General features: G+C 43.3%; 1 protein-coding gene across 3 annotated transcripts in view; it reads right to left on the reverse strand.

Moving 5' to 3' along the window:
• The window catches only part of LOC144474030 (uncharacterized), a 174,405-nt gene that overhangs the window by 70,318 nt on the left and 84,712 nt on the right, over positions 1-19,375 (reverse strand). For all 3 annotated transcript variants that reach the window (XM_078188468.1, XM_078188467.1, XM_078188469.1), the window contains exons 18-20: positions 10,974-11,155; positions 8,270-8,343; positions 123-235 (exon numbers count right to left, since the gene is read on the reverse strand). In XM_078188468.1, coding sequence (XP_078044594.1) covers positions 123-235; positions 8,270-8,343; positions 10,974-11,155 — 369 coding nt within the window. The remainder of the gene's footprint in view (positions 1-122; positions 236-8,269; positions 8,344-10,973; positions 11,156-19,375) is intronic.

Here is a 19,375-nt window from a genome sequence, read left to right on the forward strand (position 1 = left end):
TATATAGAACAACATCGTGATAAACAAGCTTTGATAATCCACAAGTAGAAATAAAAATCGCGCTATAGTAAGAGCATCAAGTGTACGCAAAAAAGTTGCAGAAAGTTGCGCTAAAAACTCACCGTCCTCGCGTCCCTCCGCGTCCTTGGCCTGGATCAAAATAGTTCTGGAGTAGCATAGCTTATCCAGCAGGTTCACCATCGTGGCCAGCCTGCTCCAGGCATCACCGGCAGGGCTGCAACGAAAACTGACGTTATCTCCGCGGAACGGATCGAACTCGCATCGCTACATCAGCCGCGATCGCGAAATCAGAAACCGGAAGGATCGAACCGCGAACGCGCTCTCGCCTCTGCTTGCCCCCTCGCAATAAATATCGCTTCTCCTTGCTTCGGTGAGCTGCCCGAATGGATCAGCGATACCGACTCGCCCGCAGAAGTACCGACTCGATGCCAACGCGGACGCGATTAGCAACATCCGACACTTCGTTATACGCGATCGAGCGCGTTTCGCGAATCGCTCTGAGATGGTTCATTTAATGCTAGTTAGATTTGTAGTTTAATGTAATTTGTAATTTAAGGTGATTTATAATGTAACGTGGGTTATGATTTAAGGTGATTTGTAGTTGACAGTAATTTATAATTCAAAGTAATTCATAATTCAAAGTAATTAGTAATTTAAAGTAATCCATAATTAAATGTGATTTATAATTTGACGTAATTTATAGTTTATTGTAATTTATAATTTAATGTAATTTAATATAATTGAGTGATGATTTGCTAGATTGATGAAGTTGAAGATAGAAGATCTTTCGATTTAGAAAAAGAAAAGAGAACTGCACAATTTGCACATTTTTAAATTGAAACAAATAGTATATATTCTTCAGTTGTAACAATTTCTGTGCTTTTTTAAATTGAAGCAAGAATCAATGAAGTGAATAAAATGGCTATTTTGAAGCAGTTTTATGTCTGCACGTTTCTCAGATCTTTTAATATCTATTTCAACTCTGTACTAAAATAAAAATGCGTTCAATTAAAGACAACTTTGCATAAATTATAACGATCTGATATAAAGTAATAATAAATGAATTTCGACTAGTTCTACACTATTTTCAGAAAGACGAAGATAATTGTTATCCGAATTAAATATGCAGCACTGTGTGCGATTACTTCGACTGAAAACGAAGCGGTCATTTTATCGGCCTGGCGACGACCCCATACATCCACGATAATCTCATCGTATTCAACGATTTTCCATCGCCGCGTTACCGTTCGGCCGCCTAAATACGTTCGCGCGAAACAAATGGCCACGATCCATTCGGTCACCAGGAAAATTGGCACCGACGGCGATCATTGGCAAACGCGCGTGCGCGCGTGCAGTCCGCTCGCTCGCGCTTGTTTATCCGCCGGCCACTTCCGTATTACTGTAAATCCAAAGTCGTCCGTTTAATTATTTCCACCGCGATGAATGGCAGCAAGCGGGGGATCATTTTCCAAGCTATCGATCATTCGATGGTATCGTTGGCTGCGGCGGCGGCTGCTGCTCGCGCCCGCGCGCACGTTCGCGGCAGCCCTCGAGGCGGTGATAAAGAACCCGAACGAGGGGAACGCGCGCGCGAACCGCAAAAGAAAAGCGTACGACCGCGCGAGCGCGCGCGCGGTTCGGAACGGCGCGATTAATCGATCCGCGTCATGAAAGGTCATTCCGTTAATTGCGTTGGTCGCGTCGATGCCGTGTGTTCGCTCGAGAGAAGGACACCCTTTGTGGATAAATCGCGACGTTTTATTGAAAACTGACGGATAATATACGTAGACCAGGCCGCATTTTATAAGGTGGTCCCCGATTGATATGATTCAACCCTTTGCACTCGAAGCCGTTTCAACTGGAAATGTGAAACAATTTTGCTGGCCCATGGTATTTCTATTCTATGCGATAAAGCGTGTACTTTTACGCGTCCGAAATTAATTCTTGCAACTCGTTGCGACGGTCTCGCTACTCGACAATTTTCTAAATCTAAACTGCATTGTTATAAAAATTATTTTCGAACGTAATAGAATAATTTTAGTGGTGCCTCTGTGTCGCCGTTCGAGTGCAAAGGGTCAATAGATTAGTTTAATAAATTAGTATTTAACTATTGGAAGAAACACAGCTACAATAATTAGCACTTCGTGGTCTTTAAAAATACCTTATAATATCGTCCTTAATAATTCCTTATAACATTGTTCTTAAAAATTCCCTATAATATCGTCCTCAGAATATTATCCTCAGAATATTATAATAACAATATTATAATAACAATACACAGAGACGATTTTTCCTTTAAAATACGTCTCCATTTACTTTCTCACTACCCCGATATTCTTTAACCGAATCTCGTCACACGATCTTTTAACTCAACCTGTTCCTGTTCGGTAGATCACGCCCGACACGGACACGACGAGCCGTTACGGAGCAAGGGTTAATATAGCCAATCACTCGGCGGAATTAAAAACGATCGTCTGAAATAACGAAGGACGGATTCGCGCGCGAGCCGTGGTCGTCCCTGGGGAACAGCAGCCAGAACGAAAAGAAAAAAAAAGAAAAAAAGAAACGTGGAAAAGGACGGTCCGGCGAAGGTGATTGATTGATTGATCGCAATTACACGGAATCCCGGGGCACGAGCGGCGCCCGATAGAAAGCCAACCTGCTATCCTCGGACGCGCGGCGCTACGATAAAAATCAGCTGCGAAAAGCTGCGGCTCCGCTCGCGACGATAACGTTGAAGAGAGAGAGAGAGAGGAGGGGGAGAGGGGAGGGGGTGAGGAGAGGAGTATAGGGCGGACAGTGATCGAAGAATTCGCGATCAACGGCAGATTAATCGGCGCGGATCGTGTATTCTATAAATAAAGGCCGTTTCTATTCGCGTCGTTGAGCCGGGATCGGTAGAATCCTGGCGGATCGCGCGGCGTCCTTGCCAAGGAAAACGACGCTCGGCGCGCTCGCATAATTGTTAATCGCTAACAAGCAACAATAATTAACTCATCCAGCCGGAGATAGGGGCACCGCGAGTGCGAGAGAGAGAGAGAGAGAGAGAGATGTGGAAGCAGATAGTGGTCGTTCGCGCGCGCGCGCTCGTCCCTCTCTCGCTGTTACGGGACTTAAGGGGGGGGGGCCTTGGAACTCGTTTAATGGACGATAGATTGCATCAGTCGGGCAACCAGCGACTATTTTCTCCCTTTTTCGCCACGGCGATCCGACTTTTTCTTCTGTCTCTCGTTAGAAAGATCCAGCGGATCGATATTCGGTGCCGAGGGGGCTCTCTCTCTCTCTCTCTCTCTCTCTCGCCGCCGGAGGCAGGGGAGGATATATCCCCCCCGGACAAAAATCGTTGTCTTCGATCTTACGCTCGAATATTCGACGAAAACACGCGCTTCTGCGGCCGGCCATTGTCCACATTCCTCGTTTAACCCTGCCGGGTTAGACCCGTGGGAGTCGCCGGGAAATTTGCTGGTCTTTTTGCCGTCGTAAGACTTTCTTCGAACGCCTCGACGCTTCAGCGACCGGTCGTTCGGTTCTATATATTCGTATACGTTCATAGTATTGGCATTAAACGATACTGATTTTGTCTATTTTAATTATTTTATTCGTCGCGAAAGGCATATAATATTTAATAAATTAGTTAATAGTACCTCGATCGTTTCACAGGCTATCGGTCGAGATAAAAAGCCGATTACTATTCAGCCATAACCTTGACACTATTTTTGCCGATATTTTGTACTATAATACTATAGGAAGAACATAGCGACGACTATAGCAAATGTCGAGATGTAATTAGATAGATATTTATAGACTTAGTACATAGAAAATGGGAAATAATCTTTATTAAATACGATCGGAAGATGTGTTTAATCCTTTCGGGAAAAAAAATGGTGTTGGAGAAAAATGAATAAAAGCTGTAAAATGTTAGAAACTAAATAGTCGAGTAACAAATATCCTCTATTGTACTCTAAGTCGAACTAATTCGTACGAATGAATTTTTGTTCTATAAAATGGCGCGATCTAATTCACAGATTAACAGCAACGATCGCGATAAACAAATCGTACGTAAGATCCCGTTTTCGGGGAAGGGAATTCCCGTTAATATATATTTTCGATGACACAACATTCCTACGGATCGGCGCATCTAATAGACACACACAGAGCCGCGACAGCAAACGAATTGTTCGAAACGGAAGAATCCGGCGGGGGTAGGAATGCGCGCGCGGTTCTCGCGGCGCGCACCGTCCTATCCACGCGTTGAAGTCACCGGGCGCGCACCGCGAACCTGTTCCGTTCTCGAAACGTCGTGGCAAGAGTGTGGGAGTGACTCATCGAAATAAAAGCATCCGGGGCCGTGGTTGCGCGACGGCGCGATGCAAAACCGCACAGGGACGCTTCGAGGGAATGGTCGATCAACGTGTAATTATCTTCTTACGGTCTTTCTCGATGATTGACAAAGGAGCCGTGGCCGCGCAGGGAATCGACCGGTCTCTCTCGCCTAACGACGCTCGAAAACCGGGGGAGGGAGAAGAGCGGGGCCTCCTTTAACGTGCCTCCTTTAATGTACAAAAGAGGCGCGCGCCTCGTCACCGGACGATTTCTATTGGATTCGGAAAAATTCTGAAGTTTCCAACTTCGGTCGGCTAAACTTCGACAAGGCCGTGGGAGTCGGCGCACGCTCGCGAAACCATAAATCGCGTCTCGATGGAATTTCCAGGCGATTAGCGTCGACGCGATTGGAGAAACAAATGGAGCAGGGACTTCGGCGGAAACGCGGGCGACGTGCGTTTTAACCCTTTGCGGGCGGGAGGCGAGCGAGAGGCGACAGTCGTTGTTTATGTTTAGATGATTTATATGTAAATTGTAAATTCTATAAGTTGTATATAAATTATATAAGTTGTATTTTTACTGTGTATAAATTATGTAAATTGTATTTGTGCTATATATGAATTTTATAAACCGTATTTTTATTCTATAAAAATTAAGAAAATTTGGCTAAAAAGACACTCGACATCTGCGAAAATCAACTCGTCCTGCATAATATACGGCATTTTGCTTTAGACAGAAATGTGTACTAAAATTTATAATATTAAGCTTTTTATATTCAGAGTAGTTTATGTTTGCCAGTGTTCTAAAAATGGAGTAGCTAATATTTTCAAAATTTTACAGTAAATAATAGTAATTTCAAGCTTAGCTTAAGAAAGCTTAAAATTGAAGCTCTACGTAGCTACTTTTATCATTTTATTAGGTTAATTTAAGGTCTGAAATTTGTATAGTTATTACAATTATATTTCAACATATTTATTGAATTAAATATCATAGCAATATTAATAGATTCGGATAAATCTCGAAATTGTCCTATAGATTAGGGTAATTCACACGATTGCAAATGAAAGTGGTCGCTTCGATGCTGAGTAGCTAACATAACGGTCCCATTTTATTATCAACTGCATTAACTGCAGAATGCGGTAACTAAATATTTCTTTTCCCAACCCAAGCACTATACCCCAACCGAGGTAGGACGAGTCTTCTGGCCTAACCAAGGCTCGCCGAGTCTTCTGGCTAAAGAACGTCGTCGTGGCTCGAGCACGCGGGTCGCGCCGGCAGGCCTGAAGTTAGCCTGAATTTCGCGCGAGGCGCGACGACCAAAGCCGCCTTGGAAGAAGCGCGGCGGTGGAAGTGTGACGCGGGTCACGGTCAACCGCTGTATCGTATCAAAACTCGATCTACAGTCACGCAGAGAGGTTCGCGGCGAAGAGCAGAGATTCCTGCGGGCCGACTCCTTCTGCCTCGTCGATCCTTACCCTAAGCCCATCCCCCCGCGCAATTATCGGTACCGAGCGGGGGGAACGAACGGCTTCTAATTTGACGAAGAACGTGCGTGCAAACGTCGTCGGGAACGTTCTCCGCAACACCCCCCTCCTTCCGATCCCCTCCCCTCCCCCTTTTCTCCCCCGCTGTCTCTTCTCACCGTCCAGTTTTTTCACGATCCACGCCCGCTTTTGTCGAACCGATTAATCTCCGAGAGTGCCAGGACAGAGAGAGAGAGAGAGAGAGAGAGAGAGACGGGGAGAGAGAGAATCCGAGAGTACGAGAGAACAAGAGAGAGAAAGAGAGAGATGGAGAGAGAGAGAGATTTGTGGAGTCGGCTCGCGGGGCAGCCCCGTGCAACAAGGAACCTTCGGTTCTGTCGCAGCTGCGCGCCACTATTAATTCAGGTTGACACTTCAGGTGTTTTGAATTATGACTGTTGTGTTGGACTATTAATTCTCGCTCGGACATCAATTTCTCAGGCTGGGAAAGTTCGGAGTCGCTGCTAGAGACATCACCCGCGGTCTATGCCGGCCAACTAACTCTAGCCAGCTAGCTTAGCCAGCTAGAAGCAGCATCCTCTTCCAAGGCGATGCTCTATCTATCTCCCCCTCTCTCTCTCTCTCTCTCTCTCTCTCTCTGATTTAGCGAGACGATAACGCGCGAAATTTCCCTGTAAACCGGCTAATTGTTCCCGGGATTTCGACGATCCTCGCCGACGATTTTGTGTCAGGTGGAGCCGTTGATAGCTTTGAATTACGGTGATTGGGCCGCGATAATGTGCCGAGAACAGTTTCGGTGAAGTTCTTGAGTTTGGTTTAGTGACGATAATTTTTGTTATTCTGTTCTTCTATTTTTAATATAATAGGAGAATAATTAGTTAATAGTTAATTGGATAATTGTTGAAGATTTTCGCTATTTAAGAATTAAAATAACGCGATATTTGAACGTTTGTAGATGAGAAAGGATTTAGCTTGATACGTTGACTGTAAGCGAGTCATATATGGCTGATCTTTTGCTTCGAATTTGGAACTAGATTTGTATTGTAATTTATTAAGTAAATCAAAGTTGGCTAGAATCTATGTAATTTCTATAATAGATCTCGTTTTCTTTTATGTCATTGCTGCGGTAATCTTTTTAAATAAATTGCACTCTGAGAAAGAAAATTTGTGATATTTATGAGAATTTTGGTTCACCTGAATCATTATACGATTTATAGTATAAAATAAGTGCAAATACAATTAATACGATACAGTAATATATAATATATAATATGATAGTAATACATTAGATATAATATTATAGTAATGTATTAAATATTATATTATAGTAATATATGATATATAATGTAATAGTAATATATTATACATAATATAGCATCAATAAATTATATATAATATAATAGTAATACATTACATATAATATAATAGCAATATGTTACATACGATATAATAAAATATAGTAACATATACCTTGATACATTAGAAAAATAATGTATAAATTAGAAAAATAACACCTAACGCAGCATTAAATTGCTCGAATTAATTATACCGCGACAGCTCTCGAACTCTCGGCTAGGAGTCTAAACAATTTCGATCGCCGCATAGAGAGGACACGCCGCGACCCGCATATCCCGAGGATGAATGAAGTCGACGGATACGGAATTATCGCCCGCAGGAGCGCGACCGGAGAAACAAAAAGAGAGAGAAAAAAAAGACAACTTCTTTCAATGAATAATTTGTGGCCGTGGCGTAATCTGCTGGCGAGTGTATGCATCGCGCACAGTTACCGACCGGACGTCGGAGTTAAGAGCCCGGATTCCGACCGCGTGACCGCAAAACCGCAGGATCACGGGAGTTCGAGATATCGAGCATTCTTTTCCTCCCTCCCCCACCTCCCCCATCCTCGTCCTCCCCGTGGATCTCTCCTTGATCCTAATGTACGCGACCGCGGGCAGGATCGCCGCCCGGGAAAATTCATTTCTGCCACTTTGCGGATACGGGGGGAGGGATAACGCGCCGAATCGCCGGGGATTCACGCCGAAAAATCTCCGCATTGCGGCGAGATAACCTGACGCAATACGTGTGAGACCCTTCTAAACATTCGACGAGATTGCGCGGTCACGTTTCCTTCGTGTTCCGATAGCGAATCGAATAAAAGAAATCGAGTCGATGGGGAAGCAAAAATGAAATTATGCTGAGGGTGCAGCTTCGGTTGATTTTTAAATATTGAACGGCAAAAATTGATAATTATGAAAAATTGAGGATGCAGATATATTTATGAGGATATTCACGATGCATTAGACAATCGTAAAGCAGTTATAATAAATATCGTGGAATAACATAAAATTGTGATACCGTTAGGAGAAAAATTATTTTAGATCTCGGGTCGAGGTGGCTGCGAGCGCAAAAGGATTAAACGCGAAGAATGTCCGTGAACTCACCCTACTCTGTAGTCCGTACAAGATGGTGGCGGATTCCAAACGGTGCTGTGGCACAGCATCCAATCGCACCAGATCTAGAACAAAAAGTACCCAAGGATGAACGATAGCCCCGGCGGGCTCGAATGAGAGGAAACGTTCCTATTTATAGAAACGCCTAGGAGAGACGAGATTTCGTTTCGTGCGGGGGCCCCCGTTCATCCGTCTTTGGAAAGTGAATCGTATTCCGGAGCCCCGTTCCCGTATCGCGGCTACATTATCGGCAATATTAATGGTCACGCGTACGACAAGAGCAAAACTTCGCTATTATTCCCGTGACCAGGTTCCGTCTCCCCGATACCTATCGCACTATTCGAGGAATGTTCACTTGCCCGCCGGCGATCCAGCCGATAAACAAATCCACGGCATACCGCACCGTTCGCGAAATTTCAAACAGTATCATTAGGCGAGCGCGGAGGTTATAATTAATTGCCGCGTGCCGCGCGCTTAACCTTAACCGCGAGTCGCGATTTTAGCGGGACACGGTGGTGCCAACCCCCGAAAACCGTCGAGCGTGCGTATTGAATATGCAACATGCAATTTAATACTAAATATGCCGAATGGTATAATCGATTAACGTGGAATAGCGAGAAGGTAGAATTTATTTAGATTTTATTATAGAGGTTTCAATAGAACGGCTTCAGTAATATTATTTATTATATTGTGAAAGCGCGTTGACCACTGTTATAATTATAAAAATTTGACTGCATTATTTTCCAAAATTACTGACTAATAATAACGTTACGGTAACGCATTTTTAAATAATTAAAATCACTGACGCAGAATATATCGAAGTAATTTACTCAAAGAAATAAAAATCGAAATTGTGAAGGATATATCATCAGTACAAAGTTTATTATATTAAAGATACTAGTGAAATAATTTTTAGATTTAAACTGATAATTTCTTTTAGCGATATAAAGCAAAAAATCCGCGGAAATGAAAATTGCGCACAGAACTTTCCGTCGTCGTTCCCCGAGCATCATCGTTTAATTAACAACACAAAAGAACAATGTGTCGAGGTATCGAGGGGATCTATCGAACGATCTATGGAACACCGTCGACGGTAGACGTGAACCGTCCCGAACACGTGTCAGAGGTAGACGGGACGGCGGGAAGAACAATCCGCGGCGGCCCGTTCCGCGCCAGCCCGAAACCAGGAAGAGCCGATGACGCCGCCGCGATTCCAATAGCTTGTCATAGGGCTGACCTTTATCGATAGAGCGTGTGCGTGCGCATAGCTTACGTGCGATAGGTGCATTAATCGCGGACGCTGGATTGCATAATAAGTCGAGACACGAACGGGGCCCGGGGGACTTGACAACGGCCACCGGCGGACCTTGCGTGGGTGCGAACCTAAGCGCGATGCTTCATAAATTCTCGGCCGGTTAGGCTGGCGCGGCCGCGACGGGATTACGACGATGACGAGGCCGGCCGACAATCCGATCGAGTTTTACGGAATATCACCTCGGTGCCGGATGGGTTTCGGGCGGGGCGAACGATCCTTCACCGCGTGGGAAAAGTCGTCGATTTTTTTAGAAAAAGTTGAGAAGTGTGATTCTGTTTAATTATATCGTGTTATTGTTGTAGTTATTATATTTATTCCATTGTTGTGAGAATTGTTATATTGTATAGTTAGGATTCTATAATATTGTAATATAATTACATATTATATTGTGTAATTTATTTAATATCTATATGGTGAGGTTATTTGGGAATTTGTGACGAGACTGTATTCAATTCTTATGTAAGTACGCTCTTATTCAATTCTAATACTGTTGTAGATTAATATTAACACTTTAACGACCGGGGTTTGGCCGTAAAAATTTAGCTGAATGTTACACTTCCGTTTCTATTTTGATTTTATTAATTTGATTAATCGCGAAAGATATTTGATATTTAAAAAATTATACGACAGTATTGTTGCTTATGGTAGCACATTTATCTCAATAGTAGATATTAAATTATCGGTCACCACGAAAACCGATTCAGAGGTTATCGTTCAGGGTAAAAAGCCGAATTATATCGATCGATAAAGTGTTAATACTCTTTGTAAATTTTATAATGATGTTAAAGAGGCGCAAGATAATTAAAATTGAGATCAAATGCTTGGGTGAAAATTAAGCCACGTTTCCGATAGCCATAAGAATTGAAGGACTTTAAAATTGTCTTAGATAAATATTAACACTAAACGTACCAAGAGGAGTCAAATGACCCCTTTTGAAAATTTACTTTTCTAATTCTTACATTTATTGTTATTTCTGTCGGTCATTTGACTTTCTGTAAATTCTTATATCATCCGATTATTCAATTTCCTACTTTCCGTTTTTCTCGTAGCTTATTTTTTATCGACAAAAATTCTATGGTAAGATTAGGTATAGAAAAATGCCGGTACGTTTAGTGTTAAAATTGTCTTAGATAAATATTAAGGATTCGCGGTCGAATAGAATTAGCTATTGTAAAAGCAACTTAAATGTGTAAAATTTTTAAATATAAATGATTCGAATTAAGAGAAGATTTTTAATAAAAACTGCGTGGTGCGTTGACAATATAGCGACACCGCGGCCGATTAGAACGACGCGGCTTTCCCCGCGGTGAAAGTTTCCTCGGGAAAAGGGGTATCTCGATAGGCGGTTCCCATTAGATATGCCACAGATAACGGAAATACCTTGATAGCTGGTAAAAGGACTTGCATGTCCTCGCTAACAACCATCCTCAGCTCCTCGCCGCTGTCCAACTGGGACTTGAGCAAGGACACGCCACGTTCTAAAATCAGATTGAACATCTGCAAGGATACGACCAGTGCCCTTTCTTGGACCTCGGACCGGTACCCCTGCTCCATTTGGGCATCTGAAACAAACGTGCGGAAAAAATCGAACCGTTAGCCACACACACACACATATATAAATATACTATATAGTATACGCGACATTTCAACGCTCGCCACTAAAACAGTTAGCTTCAATCCCACAGAGCGCGGAATTCGCAACTTTGTTGCGCTGTTCGCGCGCGCGCGCGGTTTGATGGAACGCGGACTCTCCGCGCCGGATGGATTTACAACAAACCCGCGCGGAGGCTAGGCTCGTTTCCGACGAATACCACTGCTGGAACATGCTGCATTACCGTTTGCATTACTCCGCGACATGTTACCAGCGGTACCGCTGTTTTCTGGTCAGCTTTGTTCGAATCTTTACCGGCCATCTTTATTAGCCGGTGAATTTGATTTACAACTGCCGCGAGGATTTTGATGGCAGAGACGAAATAGCGGTTCACCGTTGATAGATTGTAGAGAGGACTGTGTGTTTTGTTGAGAGGTACAACGTTGCTGGATAAATTTCTGTTTGGTAAAATTTTAATTATCGCGTTAATTTTATTGATCTTAGAGCTGACCCTTTGTAATAGGATTTCAGAGCTGTGTTGGTTAAGGCTTGTTCGCGATATAAAGCAGACTATTAAATTGCTAGGAGACTCAGATGTTTTTTAATTGTTATTTGACGACGTTTGTTTCAATGTTTAAATATTGGAGAAAGAAGGGTAGATTTTTATTTCAATTTATAGGCTTGAGTAATATTTATTATATTTAGTAGAACATGCTCCTAATTTTCATAACGAGTCTGACACGATATTATAAAGCAACAGGTTAAACTTTAGTTCATTGCTTTCATTATAAGAGCGTAAAATTCACGGTTTATTTATTACCTGACTCGACACGAATTCTAGTAAATTTTCATAAATTTTAAACGACACGATATTATAAAGCAAAAGGTTAAACTTCGGTTCATTGCTTTCGTTATAAATGCACAAAATCCACGCTCTATTTGCTACTTAACTCGACACGGTAAAATTTTACTAAATTTAATATAAATTTTAAGTAACATTATATATCATCTAGTGTCACGAGTATTGCAAATCAGTGATGTTATATCAGTAAAATGTTCCAATCTTTTCAATTCCCGATTGAAAACTATTGTAAACGCATATTAAAAGAAATTAATTCAATAAACTCCATTTTTATAAATATCTTGTAATGATAATCCCTAAGAATCACCGCGATTACATTTACTCTTATTTCCATCGAATAAAATAAAATAAAATAGCTTCCACTGCCCCGTAAAGCTAGCGCTGAACAAACTAGAATGGCTCATCAAGTCGTAAACCTCGATTGGCCTTCGAAGAGGAACGGCGAGCCACCCCGGAGCGCCGGTAAAAATATTTTTAAGGATCGATCATCGCGGAGTCAGTCAGCCACTGTTCATAGCATCGCCGGGGTAGCAAACGCGAGGGTACGTCCGAACAGATCGATGCGGGTACGATTACCCGCGTGATTCCGTGTAATTGTAGCAAAGCCGAGCGGCTTCTGGCTTCGCGAACCGATGGGAACAAGGAGGAGGAAGAGGAAGATGCAAGGCGCGGCAAGAAAATCGGCGTAGACCTTTACCGTGCGATTAACCCTTTGCACTCGGAACCATTTTAAGCTTCAATCCAAAATTGCTATTTTGACCAGCTGTGGTAAAGAACTTAAGACAACGATGAAAAAATCCCAGCTACAGTTAACTATTATTTAGCTGTTACTTTAAAACCTTTAAACAACAGAAAAACATATAAAGCTTGATGGAACAATTTCAAATCGATTACTATGTCACTCAAAGGTACTAAAACCATCGCTTCCAGAAAACTCTTGCAAATTAGACTAATCAGTCGTCTACTTAATTTGTTCAACCGTCGACTTACAAACAAAATTATTAACAAACATCGACGCAGTATAAACACGATTATTAACAAACATCAACCCAGTATAACTACCGTTTCGAATTGACAAAGTCGAATCGACTTCGTCGAATTTTATGCGCGGTTCGGTGACGGCGCGCCAGCGGCCACGCGGAAGACCAAAGATGGCGGCCGAAAGGGGAGCAGCAGAAGAGGGCCTTTTACACGGTCGGCAAATTGAATAAGGCGAGGGCAAACAAGCGAATATATTCCATATATCCCGTAGGCCAACGGTACGCCACACACGCAAGAGAGAGAGAGAGAGAGAGAGAGGCACACTCGACGATACCGTCGGCGTCTGGCAGTTTAATTTATCGCGGACGAGGATAATAATTAGCGTTTAACTGCGAGCCCCGCTCGAACGCCGGTGTGGTCTCCTTCGAGGGTTGGGATCGCAGGGGGGTAATTAGTTAGGGAAGATTTATAGAAAGCCTGCCCCCCCTCCTTAACAAATTGCCAATGCGATCATTAGCGAAAATTACGCGTATCTTGCGTCGGACTTCCTTCTTCCTCTCTCCTCTCGCTCCCTACCCCTCTCACCCCCTTCTCCACACCCCCTTCCTCGTTCGCCCTATCTGTACGGTTTGTATCACCGTCATAGTTCCGAGTTTCTACGGCTGTCAGCGTTCGCAACGCGCGCGGCTCCTTTATCGCGTTCGATCGCGACGACGACGACGAGAAAGAACGGCCGGCGATAGAGCCGGCTCCGTTTTGACGGCGGAGAGGGTCGGCGGGGGGGGGGGGGGGGAGGGGGGTAATTGGGGATACCGGCGATCGGAGAATGGCCAGGGTTTAATTGCCGACTGACCTTTGTCAGGGACGCGATAATTGGCTGCTTAGGGGGGGAGGGACACGGTTAACCCCTCGCCGTTTTGTACTTTAACCCCCCTCCCCCCCCCCCCCGCCGACCGTCGAGGATATTTTGTTTGCCGTGTCTGGTAGTCGGATCTGCCTAACGCAGCCGGCTGCGATGATTTGTTTCTCTTGCTGGTTCGCCGAACGAGAAGATAGAGTCTAAGTAAATTCGGACTGTTCGTTGTTGTACGACAGCATCGGGTTAGTTGCGCGTTCGTTTCGAACAAAATTCGTGATTAAATAGTCGTCGGAAAACAAGACTTTCTCGCGCGGTGATTTTAGGAAATTAGAGCTAAATATAAATGTGTTTTTTCTTTTATTTTTCTTTATTTAATCTAGCCAAGTTTGTCGTGCTTCGACGAGTCAGACTCGCGACGGAGATTTTTAATAATAATCCGTTAGGGATGAAGGAATCTTTTTTGTGTAGAAATAACATTTCAAGACAAATATAAAATCCCTTTGCCTTCTGAGAAATTGGCGCGATCGAAAGAATTCTGGTTGTACTAATTTTAAAGGAAATGGTACGGCGATGAGTTAATGGTTTCAATCAACTTGGAATGATCTAACGTCGATCTTAAATTTTTCCGATATCGCTGTTTCGAATTTATTTCATCAATTTTTGCATTAAATATGCGAAATCCGCTGTCTATGTTTTATGCGCTATTTACCTATCTATAGATGTTTCAATAACGTTTACCTTTTCAACGAACAAAGCGAATTACATTTGGCCTAGCAGCGTGCAAAAGGGGTGCATTATCAACTGGCGTGAATGTTAGCAAAACGCGGAGCGAGCCGTTCCGCGCGGCAAACGACAAGCGCAGAGCGATCCGGAAGTTGCAACAGTTTGTCAGAGCGGATTAATTCGATTGACGGTCGAACGAGGGACGGCGACGCGAACGAAGACCGGAAGGGGCTCTGTCGCCGACAAGGAGGCAAGCCTTCTTTCCTAACGAACCGAACCCGGGGACGCCGTGCGCCCCGGTGAAAACTCCCGGAACGTCGTCGTCGTGTGCCGGTTTTAATGAAATTCGGAGGGGCGAGGTCAAGCCTTCCTGTTTCCAGAGGGGCGCCCCCCGATACTAACGCGATTAACCTCGCGAAAACGGACGGGAATCGAGTTAGCCGGCCTGCCTCGGATAACTGTGTTAGTATCGATTCCGGCGGCCGTGAGTTTCCGACTGGTGGTCCCCGTCGCCGAGAGCCGAGCGCCGATAATGAATTTCCGCGGGAGACGCTTAATTCGCCGTGTCGCCGCGGATGAAGTCTTCCATTGTCGAATTAATGGGCACCACCCCCCCTTCGGGCGCGGACGGGACAGGCCGCGCTGGGAATCAAGGGCGTCTCGCCCGGGCGATTCCAAGGGAACCGGCGTTTCCAAACGATCGGAACTGCGAGGATGCTGCGAGGCTAATTGGCAGGCCGCGCGGATCTCTTTGCTGCTGGAAATTTACATTTTTACCGGATCGATCGGTTACCGGTCACCGTACCGAGAATCGTCTGGTTTTTCGGGCGAGTGCGACGCGTGATCTTGATCTCGGGAATACGTAAACATGAATAATGGATTCGGTGGACAAATTGAGGCGGTGTCTCTCATAATTAACTCTTGGATGGTGCGTGATTTTTATGGGTCTGTGGCGACGTTTGTCTGGAGTCTTTCCGCGTTTTAGAAAATTCCTTCGAAGGCTGGTAGCTTGTAAATAGAATTTTCATCGTGGCAATCAATTTATCGATCGTTAATTTATATATTATTAACTTCCGTAATTAGTCCACGTAATTAGCCGCGATAACCGCAGCTGGCATCCCCGACGGAAAATCGCAAGATCTCTACTTGAATGACAAATCCAACCGCGGCATAAAGCGTTGTTCACACCTAAGTCGTCTCCGCACGCGAACGTGTAACGCCGGGAATTTCGTCGCGACCTTCGCTGGATGTTCACGCGCGAACGCTCCATCGCTGGTCCAATGACTGAAGAAGCTCGGCTGTCATACACCGGCCGGCCACTTCTGAGGGCTTCTTCCTGTCGCGCCGCGTCCTCGACGCTTTCGTTTCTCCCTCCCTCTCGGTTTCGCCGGCTTTCCGTACGAAGACACCTGTCGTACATCATCGTCGCTTCTCTGCCCGCCTGTCTCGGCGCTATCGTTAGACTCGTCGTTCACGGTTCTGGGATTAGGGTAGCGCCGGAATTGAAACCGCAAAACGAGAAACCTCGGACTACCGAGAAACCTGGAGATCGGAGGAAGAAGCTCCCTCTGACAGTTTGTTCGTTAATTTTATATTGTTTGCGGACGTATTGGGCTGCGTTGTACTGTGAAATGTTCGTAGAGAGATGGACGATTTTTTGGTGGATAGAAGGGAGGAGGCGGTAATAGTAGGAATTTCGTTCGAATTTCCACCCCTTCTGTTTCTCTGAGAGTTATTTAAAGATTATAAAACTCCATAGCATCGCAATATGTGCGGAATTTTTAGTGGCATTCCTGTGACGGTAAACTCAATTAGTATACTTCAAACGCGCTTCGATTGATAAATTCCCAATGAACGTCGAACGTGATACGGTCAATTATGTATAATTGTCACTCAGCTTGTAAACAAGGAAGGATAATTCGTGACTATTCGAGCGACGCGACTAATTTTCATAGTTGCCGATTGATAACAATTATAAAAACGAGGTACAGCGATCGAAAGATCGCATCTCTTGTTTCCAAGTTGTGTATTTTTGTCGGGGACAATTAGAGAGGAATTACTGTAGTCGGTGATTATGATTGTCTGTTCTCTGTTAAGGTTGTGTCAAGATTATTTTGCTAAACATATTTTGCTATATTTAGAGATACAGAGACTATCTTTTTCTAGAGAAAGGAAAAGAGAGAAAGCGAGGGGGAGTGGGGGGACAAAAATACAGAAGAATTCCTGGCGAGGGATGCCGACAGCGGGGTCGGTCCGGATACCTATCGCCAGAGCTAGAAGCCCGTGACGTTGAATACGGAATGTTACGAGCGCGGGATTGATCGACTGGAACCTGAAAACGAAACGATGGGCCGCGGTCATGCGATTATCCGAAGAGGAGGACTACCTGCGGGGCGCGTCTGTTCCGATCCATTCCGGCGACGATGAAATTCGCGTAAACGCGAGTACGCGCGAAAATCGGGGTACGGTGCGGACGCGCCTAATTCGCGGCTGCACGCGAACCTAACAGTGTTGTTCCGCCGGATTTTCTGCGAAAGAACTTCCAGCCATCAGTTCTTCTGCTAGACTATGCGATGACACGAACGACGTTACTATAGTTTATACTTATTCGTTGAAAGAAAGGGTGAACGAAGAGTTGATTTGGCGAAGAGGAAAACTTGCTAGGTTGTTTTATTATGTGTTATATTTGGGTGCAGTTGAGTGCATTTTATCAGGGATTATGTTTTAATTTATTAATCAATTTTAATTTTAATTTTAATTTTAATTTTAATTTTAATTTTAAATCGAGAATAAAGATATGTCTTTCGTCCTATAGAATTTTACTTAATTTATCGCATTTCATTTATAAGACGTTATATTACTTATTCAACCGTTTCTTCTTCAATGATATTTTAGCTATAATAGAGTTTGCTAACGTAAAAATTATTTAAAGAATTGATACAGTTTATTTTCAATAGCGTCGCAAAGTAGTCGTTCGATTCTAAGGGGTGGAAATATTTTACGAGATTAATTATACCAAAGAAAATATTTCTAGCATTTGCTGCGTCGTTAAAGATAGAGTAAAAAATAGGACGATAAATGTATAAAGGATACCAAAAATAAAGTAATAAATATATAAAATAGAACAATTTAAAATAGCACAAAATAGTAACATAAGCCAGTCACTGTTCAAAGAATTTAACAACTTGATCGCGTTACTAATACCTCATGAAAATTACACTAATTGAGAATACATAACCTATACTGTTCTTTTACATTTGTACAATGATCTCCTTAATGATCAATAAAATCTGCACAAGGCAATCGTACAAAAGAAAAGCGGGAAACGCCGAAGGAAATCGGCAACACTAAAACAGCAAAATAAAGAAGACTCGTGCTCCGATTTCCGTAAAACGGCCCATAAAAGATGGCGGCCCGCGGTCGCTACAGTCCCGCGATAAAAGTTACGCGTCGTTGGAATGTCAGGGCTCGTTAAGCAAAAATTATCATCGGTGTCTCCTCGGTTCGATACCAGCAGTAGGATCGAATGATTACGAGCACGGTAACACAGGCGCACGGAATCGTTACGATAAAAACATCGTAGCGATATCATAGCGATAGCTTGGCCTAACCAAGCCCCCGATCAATGACACTAATTCCTCGGCAAATAATAAAACGAGGCTCGCACGGAAGCCAGCGCGTCCCCCCGCCGTTACTATGGGAGCATCATCGCCGTCATTATCGCTATCGCGCGAATTACTGGTCTAATACGGTGTATTCGCGACGTTCGCGCGCCGATATTATCTCCGCGCCGATTCGTTCGCCGTGCAACCACCGCCGAAAATTTATGATTTTCATACGTTAACCGACGCGATAAAGTAACGAGTGGCATCAATCCGTGGCCAGGGGGAATTCTTGTAACGTGGTGGACGCGACGTGGTAGCGATGGGAAAAGGTCGCGAGTGGGTGCAGTTGTTCGAGAAAGGGTATGTTGTAATTATGTGTAAATAGAAATTGAAAATTCTGATAATGTGCAGTAATGTTTAATAGCGTTTATAGTATTTATAATGTATATTAATTATAACATATTTCTATTTTTATATAGATCTTAATATTTGCAAATTTAAAGGACCATATGATCTAATATTTAGAATGCGTTTCTATAGATTAAAATTATTTGCAGAAGAAATTAAATTACCTGAAAATTTAAAGTGAACAGTGTATTGTCACCTTGCTTGTTACAAATGAAAACTTTCTGTAAGAACTTTAAGAATTTTGCCATTTAATCTAATTAAGAGCTGCGTATAAAATTAAATAGAATACTAGAATTTCTGCAAAGTGTTGCAATTTTGAAGCTACATTTTCCTGCAAAAATATTATTTAGAATAAAAAAAAAAATTATACACGATAGTATGCTACTTTTATTGCACAACCGTTTCTGCGAGCCAAAAATATCAATTCTGGAAAATGGGTGAAAAGATCGTCGTGACCAATCGCGTAATTTCGACTGACCTAATATCATTTCCATTTTAAATGACAAATTGTATTTTATGCTTATGAAATTGACCCTTGTAACTCGTGCAACAACGGTTATACTTTTAATAATTTTTGAAATCTAATTTTTCATACTATAAGAATTATTTTGTAACGTGCTGTAACAATTTTAGTGGTGCCCCCGAGACACCATCGAGTGCAAAGGGTTATTAGGCCATCGAAGGATGGGTGAAAGAACGTATGAACCGGTGATTCACGAGCACGCAGAGCAGTCGGAGCCATCGCTAGTCCCG

This window comes from Augochlora pura, chromosome 8, assembly GCF_028453695.1.
Source record: "Augochlora pura isolate Apur16 chromosome 8, APUR_v2.2.1, whole genome shotgun sequence".
Classification (NCBI taxonomy): Eukaryota; Metazoa; Arthropoda; class Insecta; order Hymenoptera; family Halictidae; genus Augochlora; species Augochlora pura.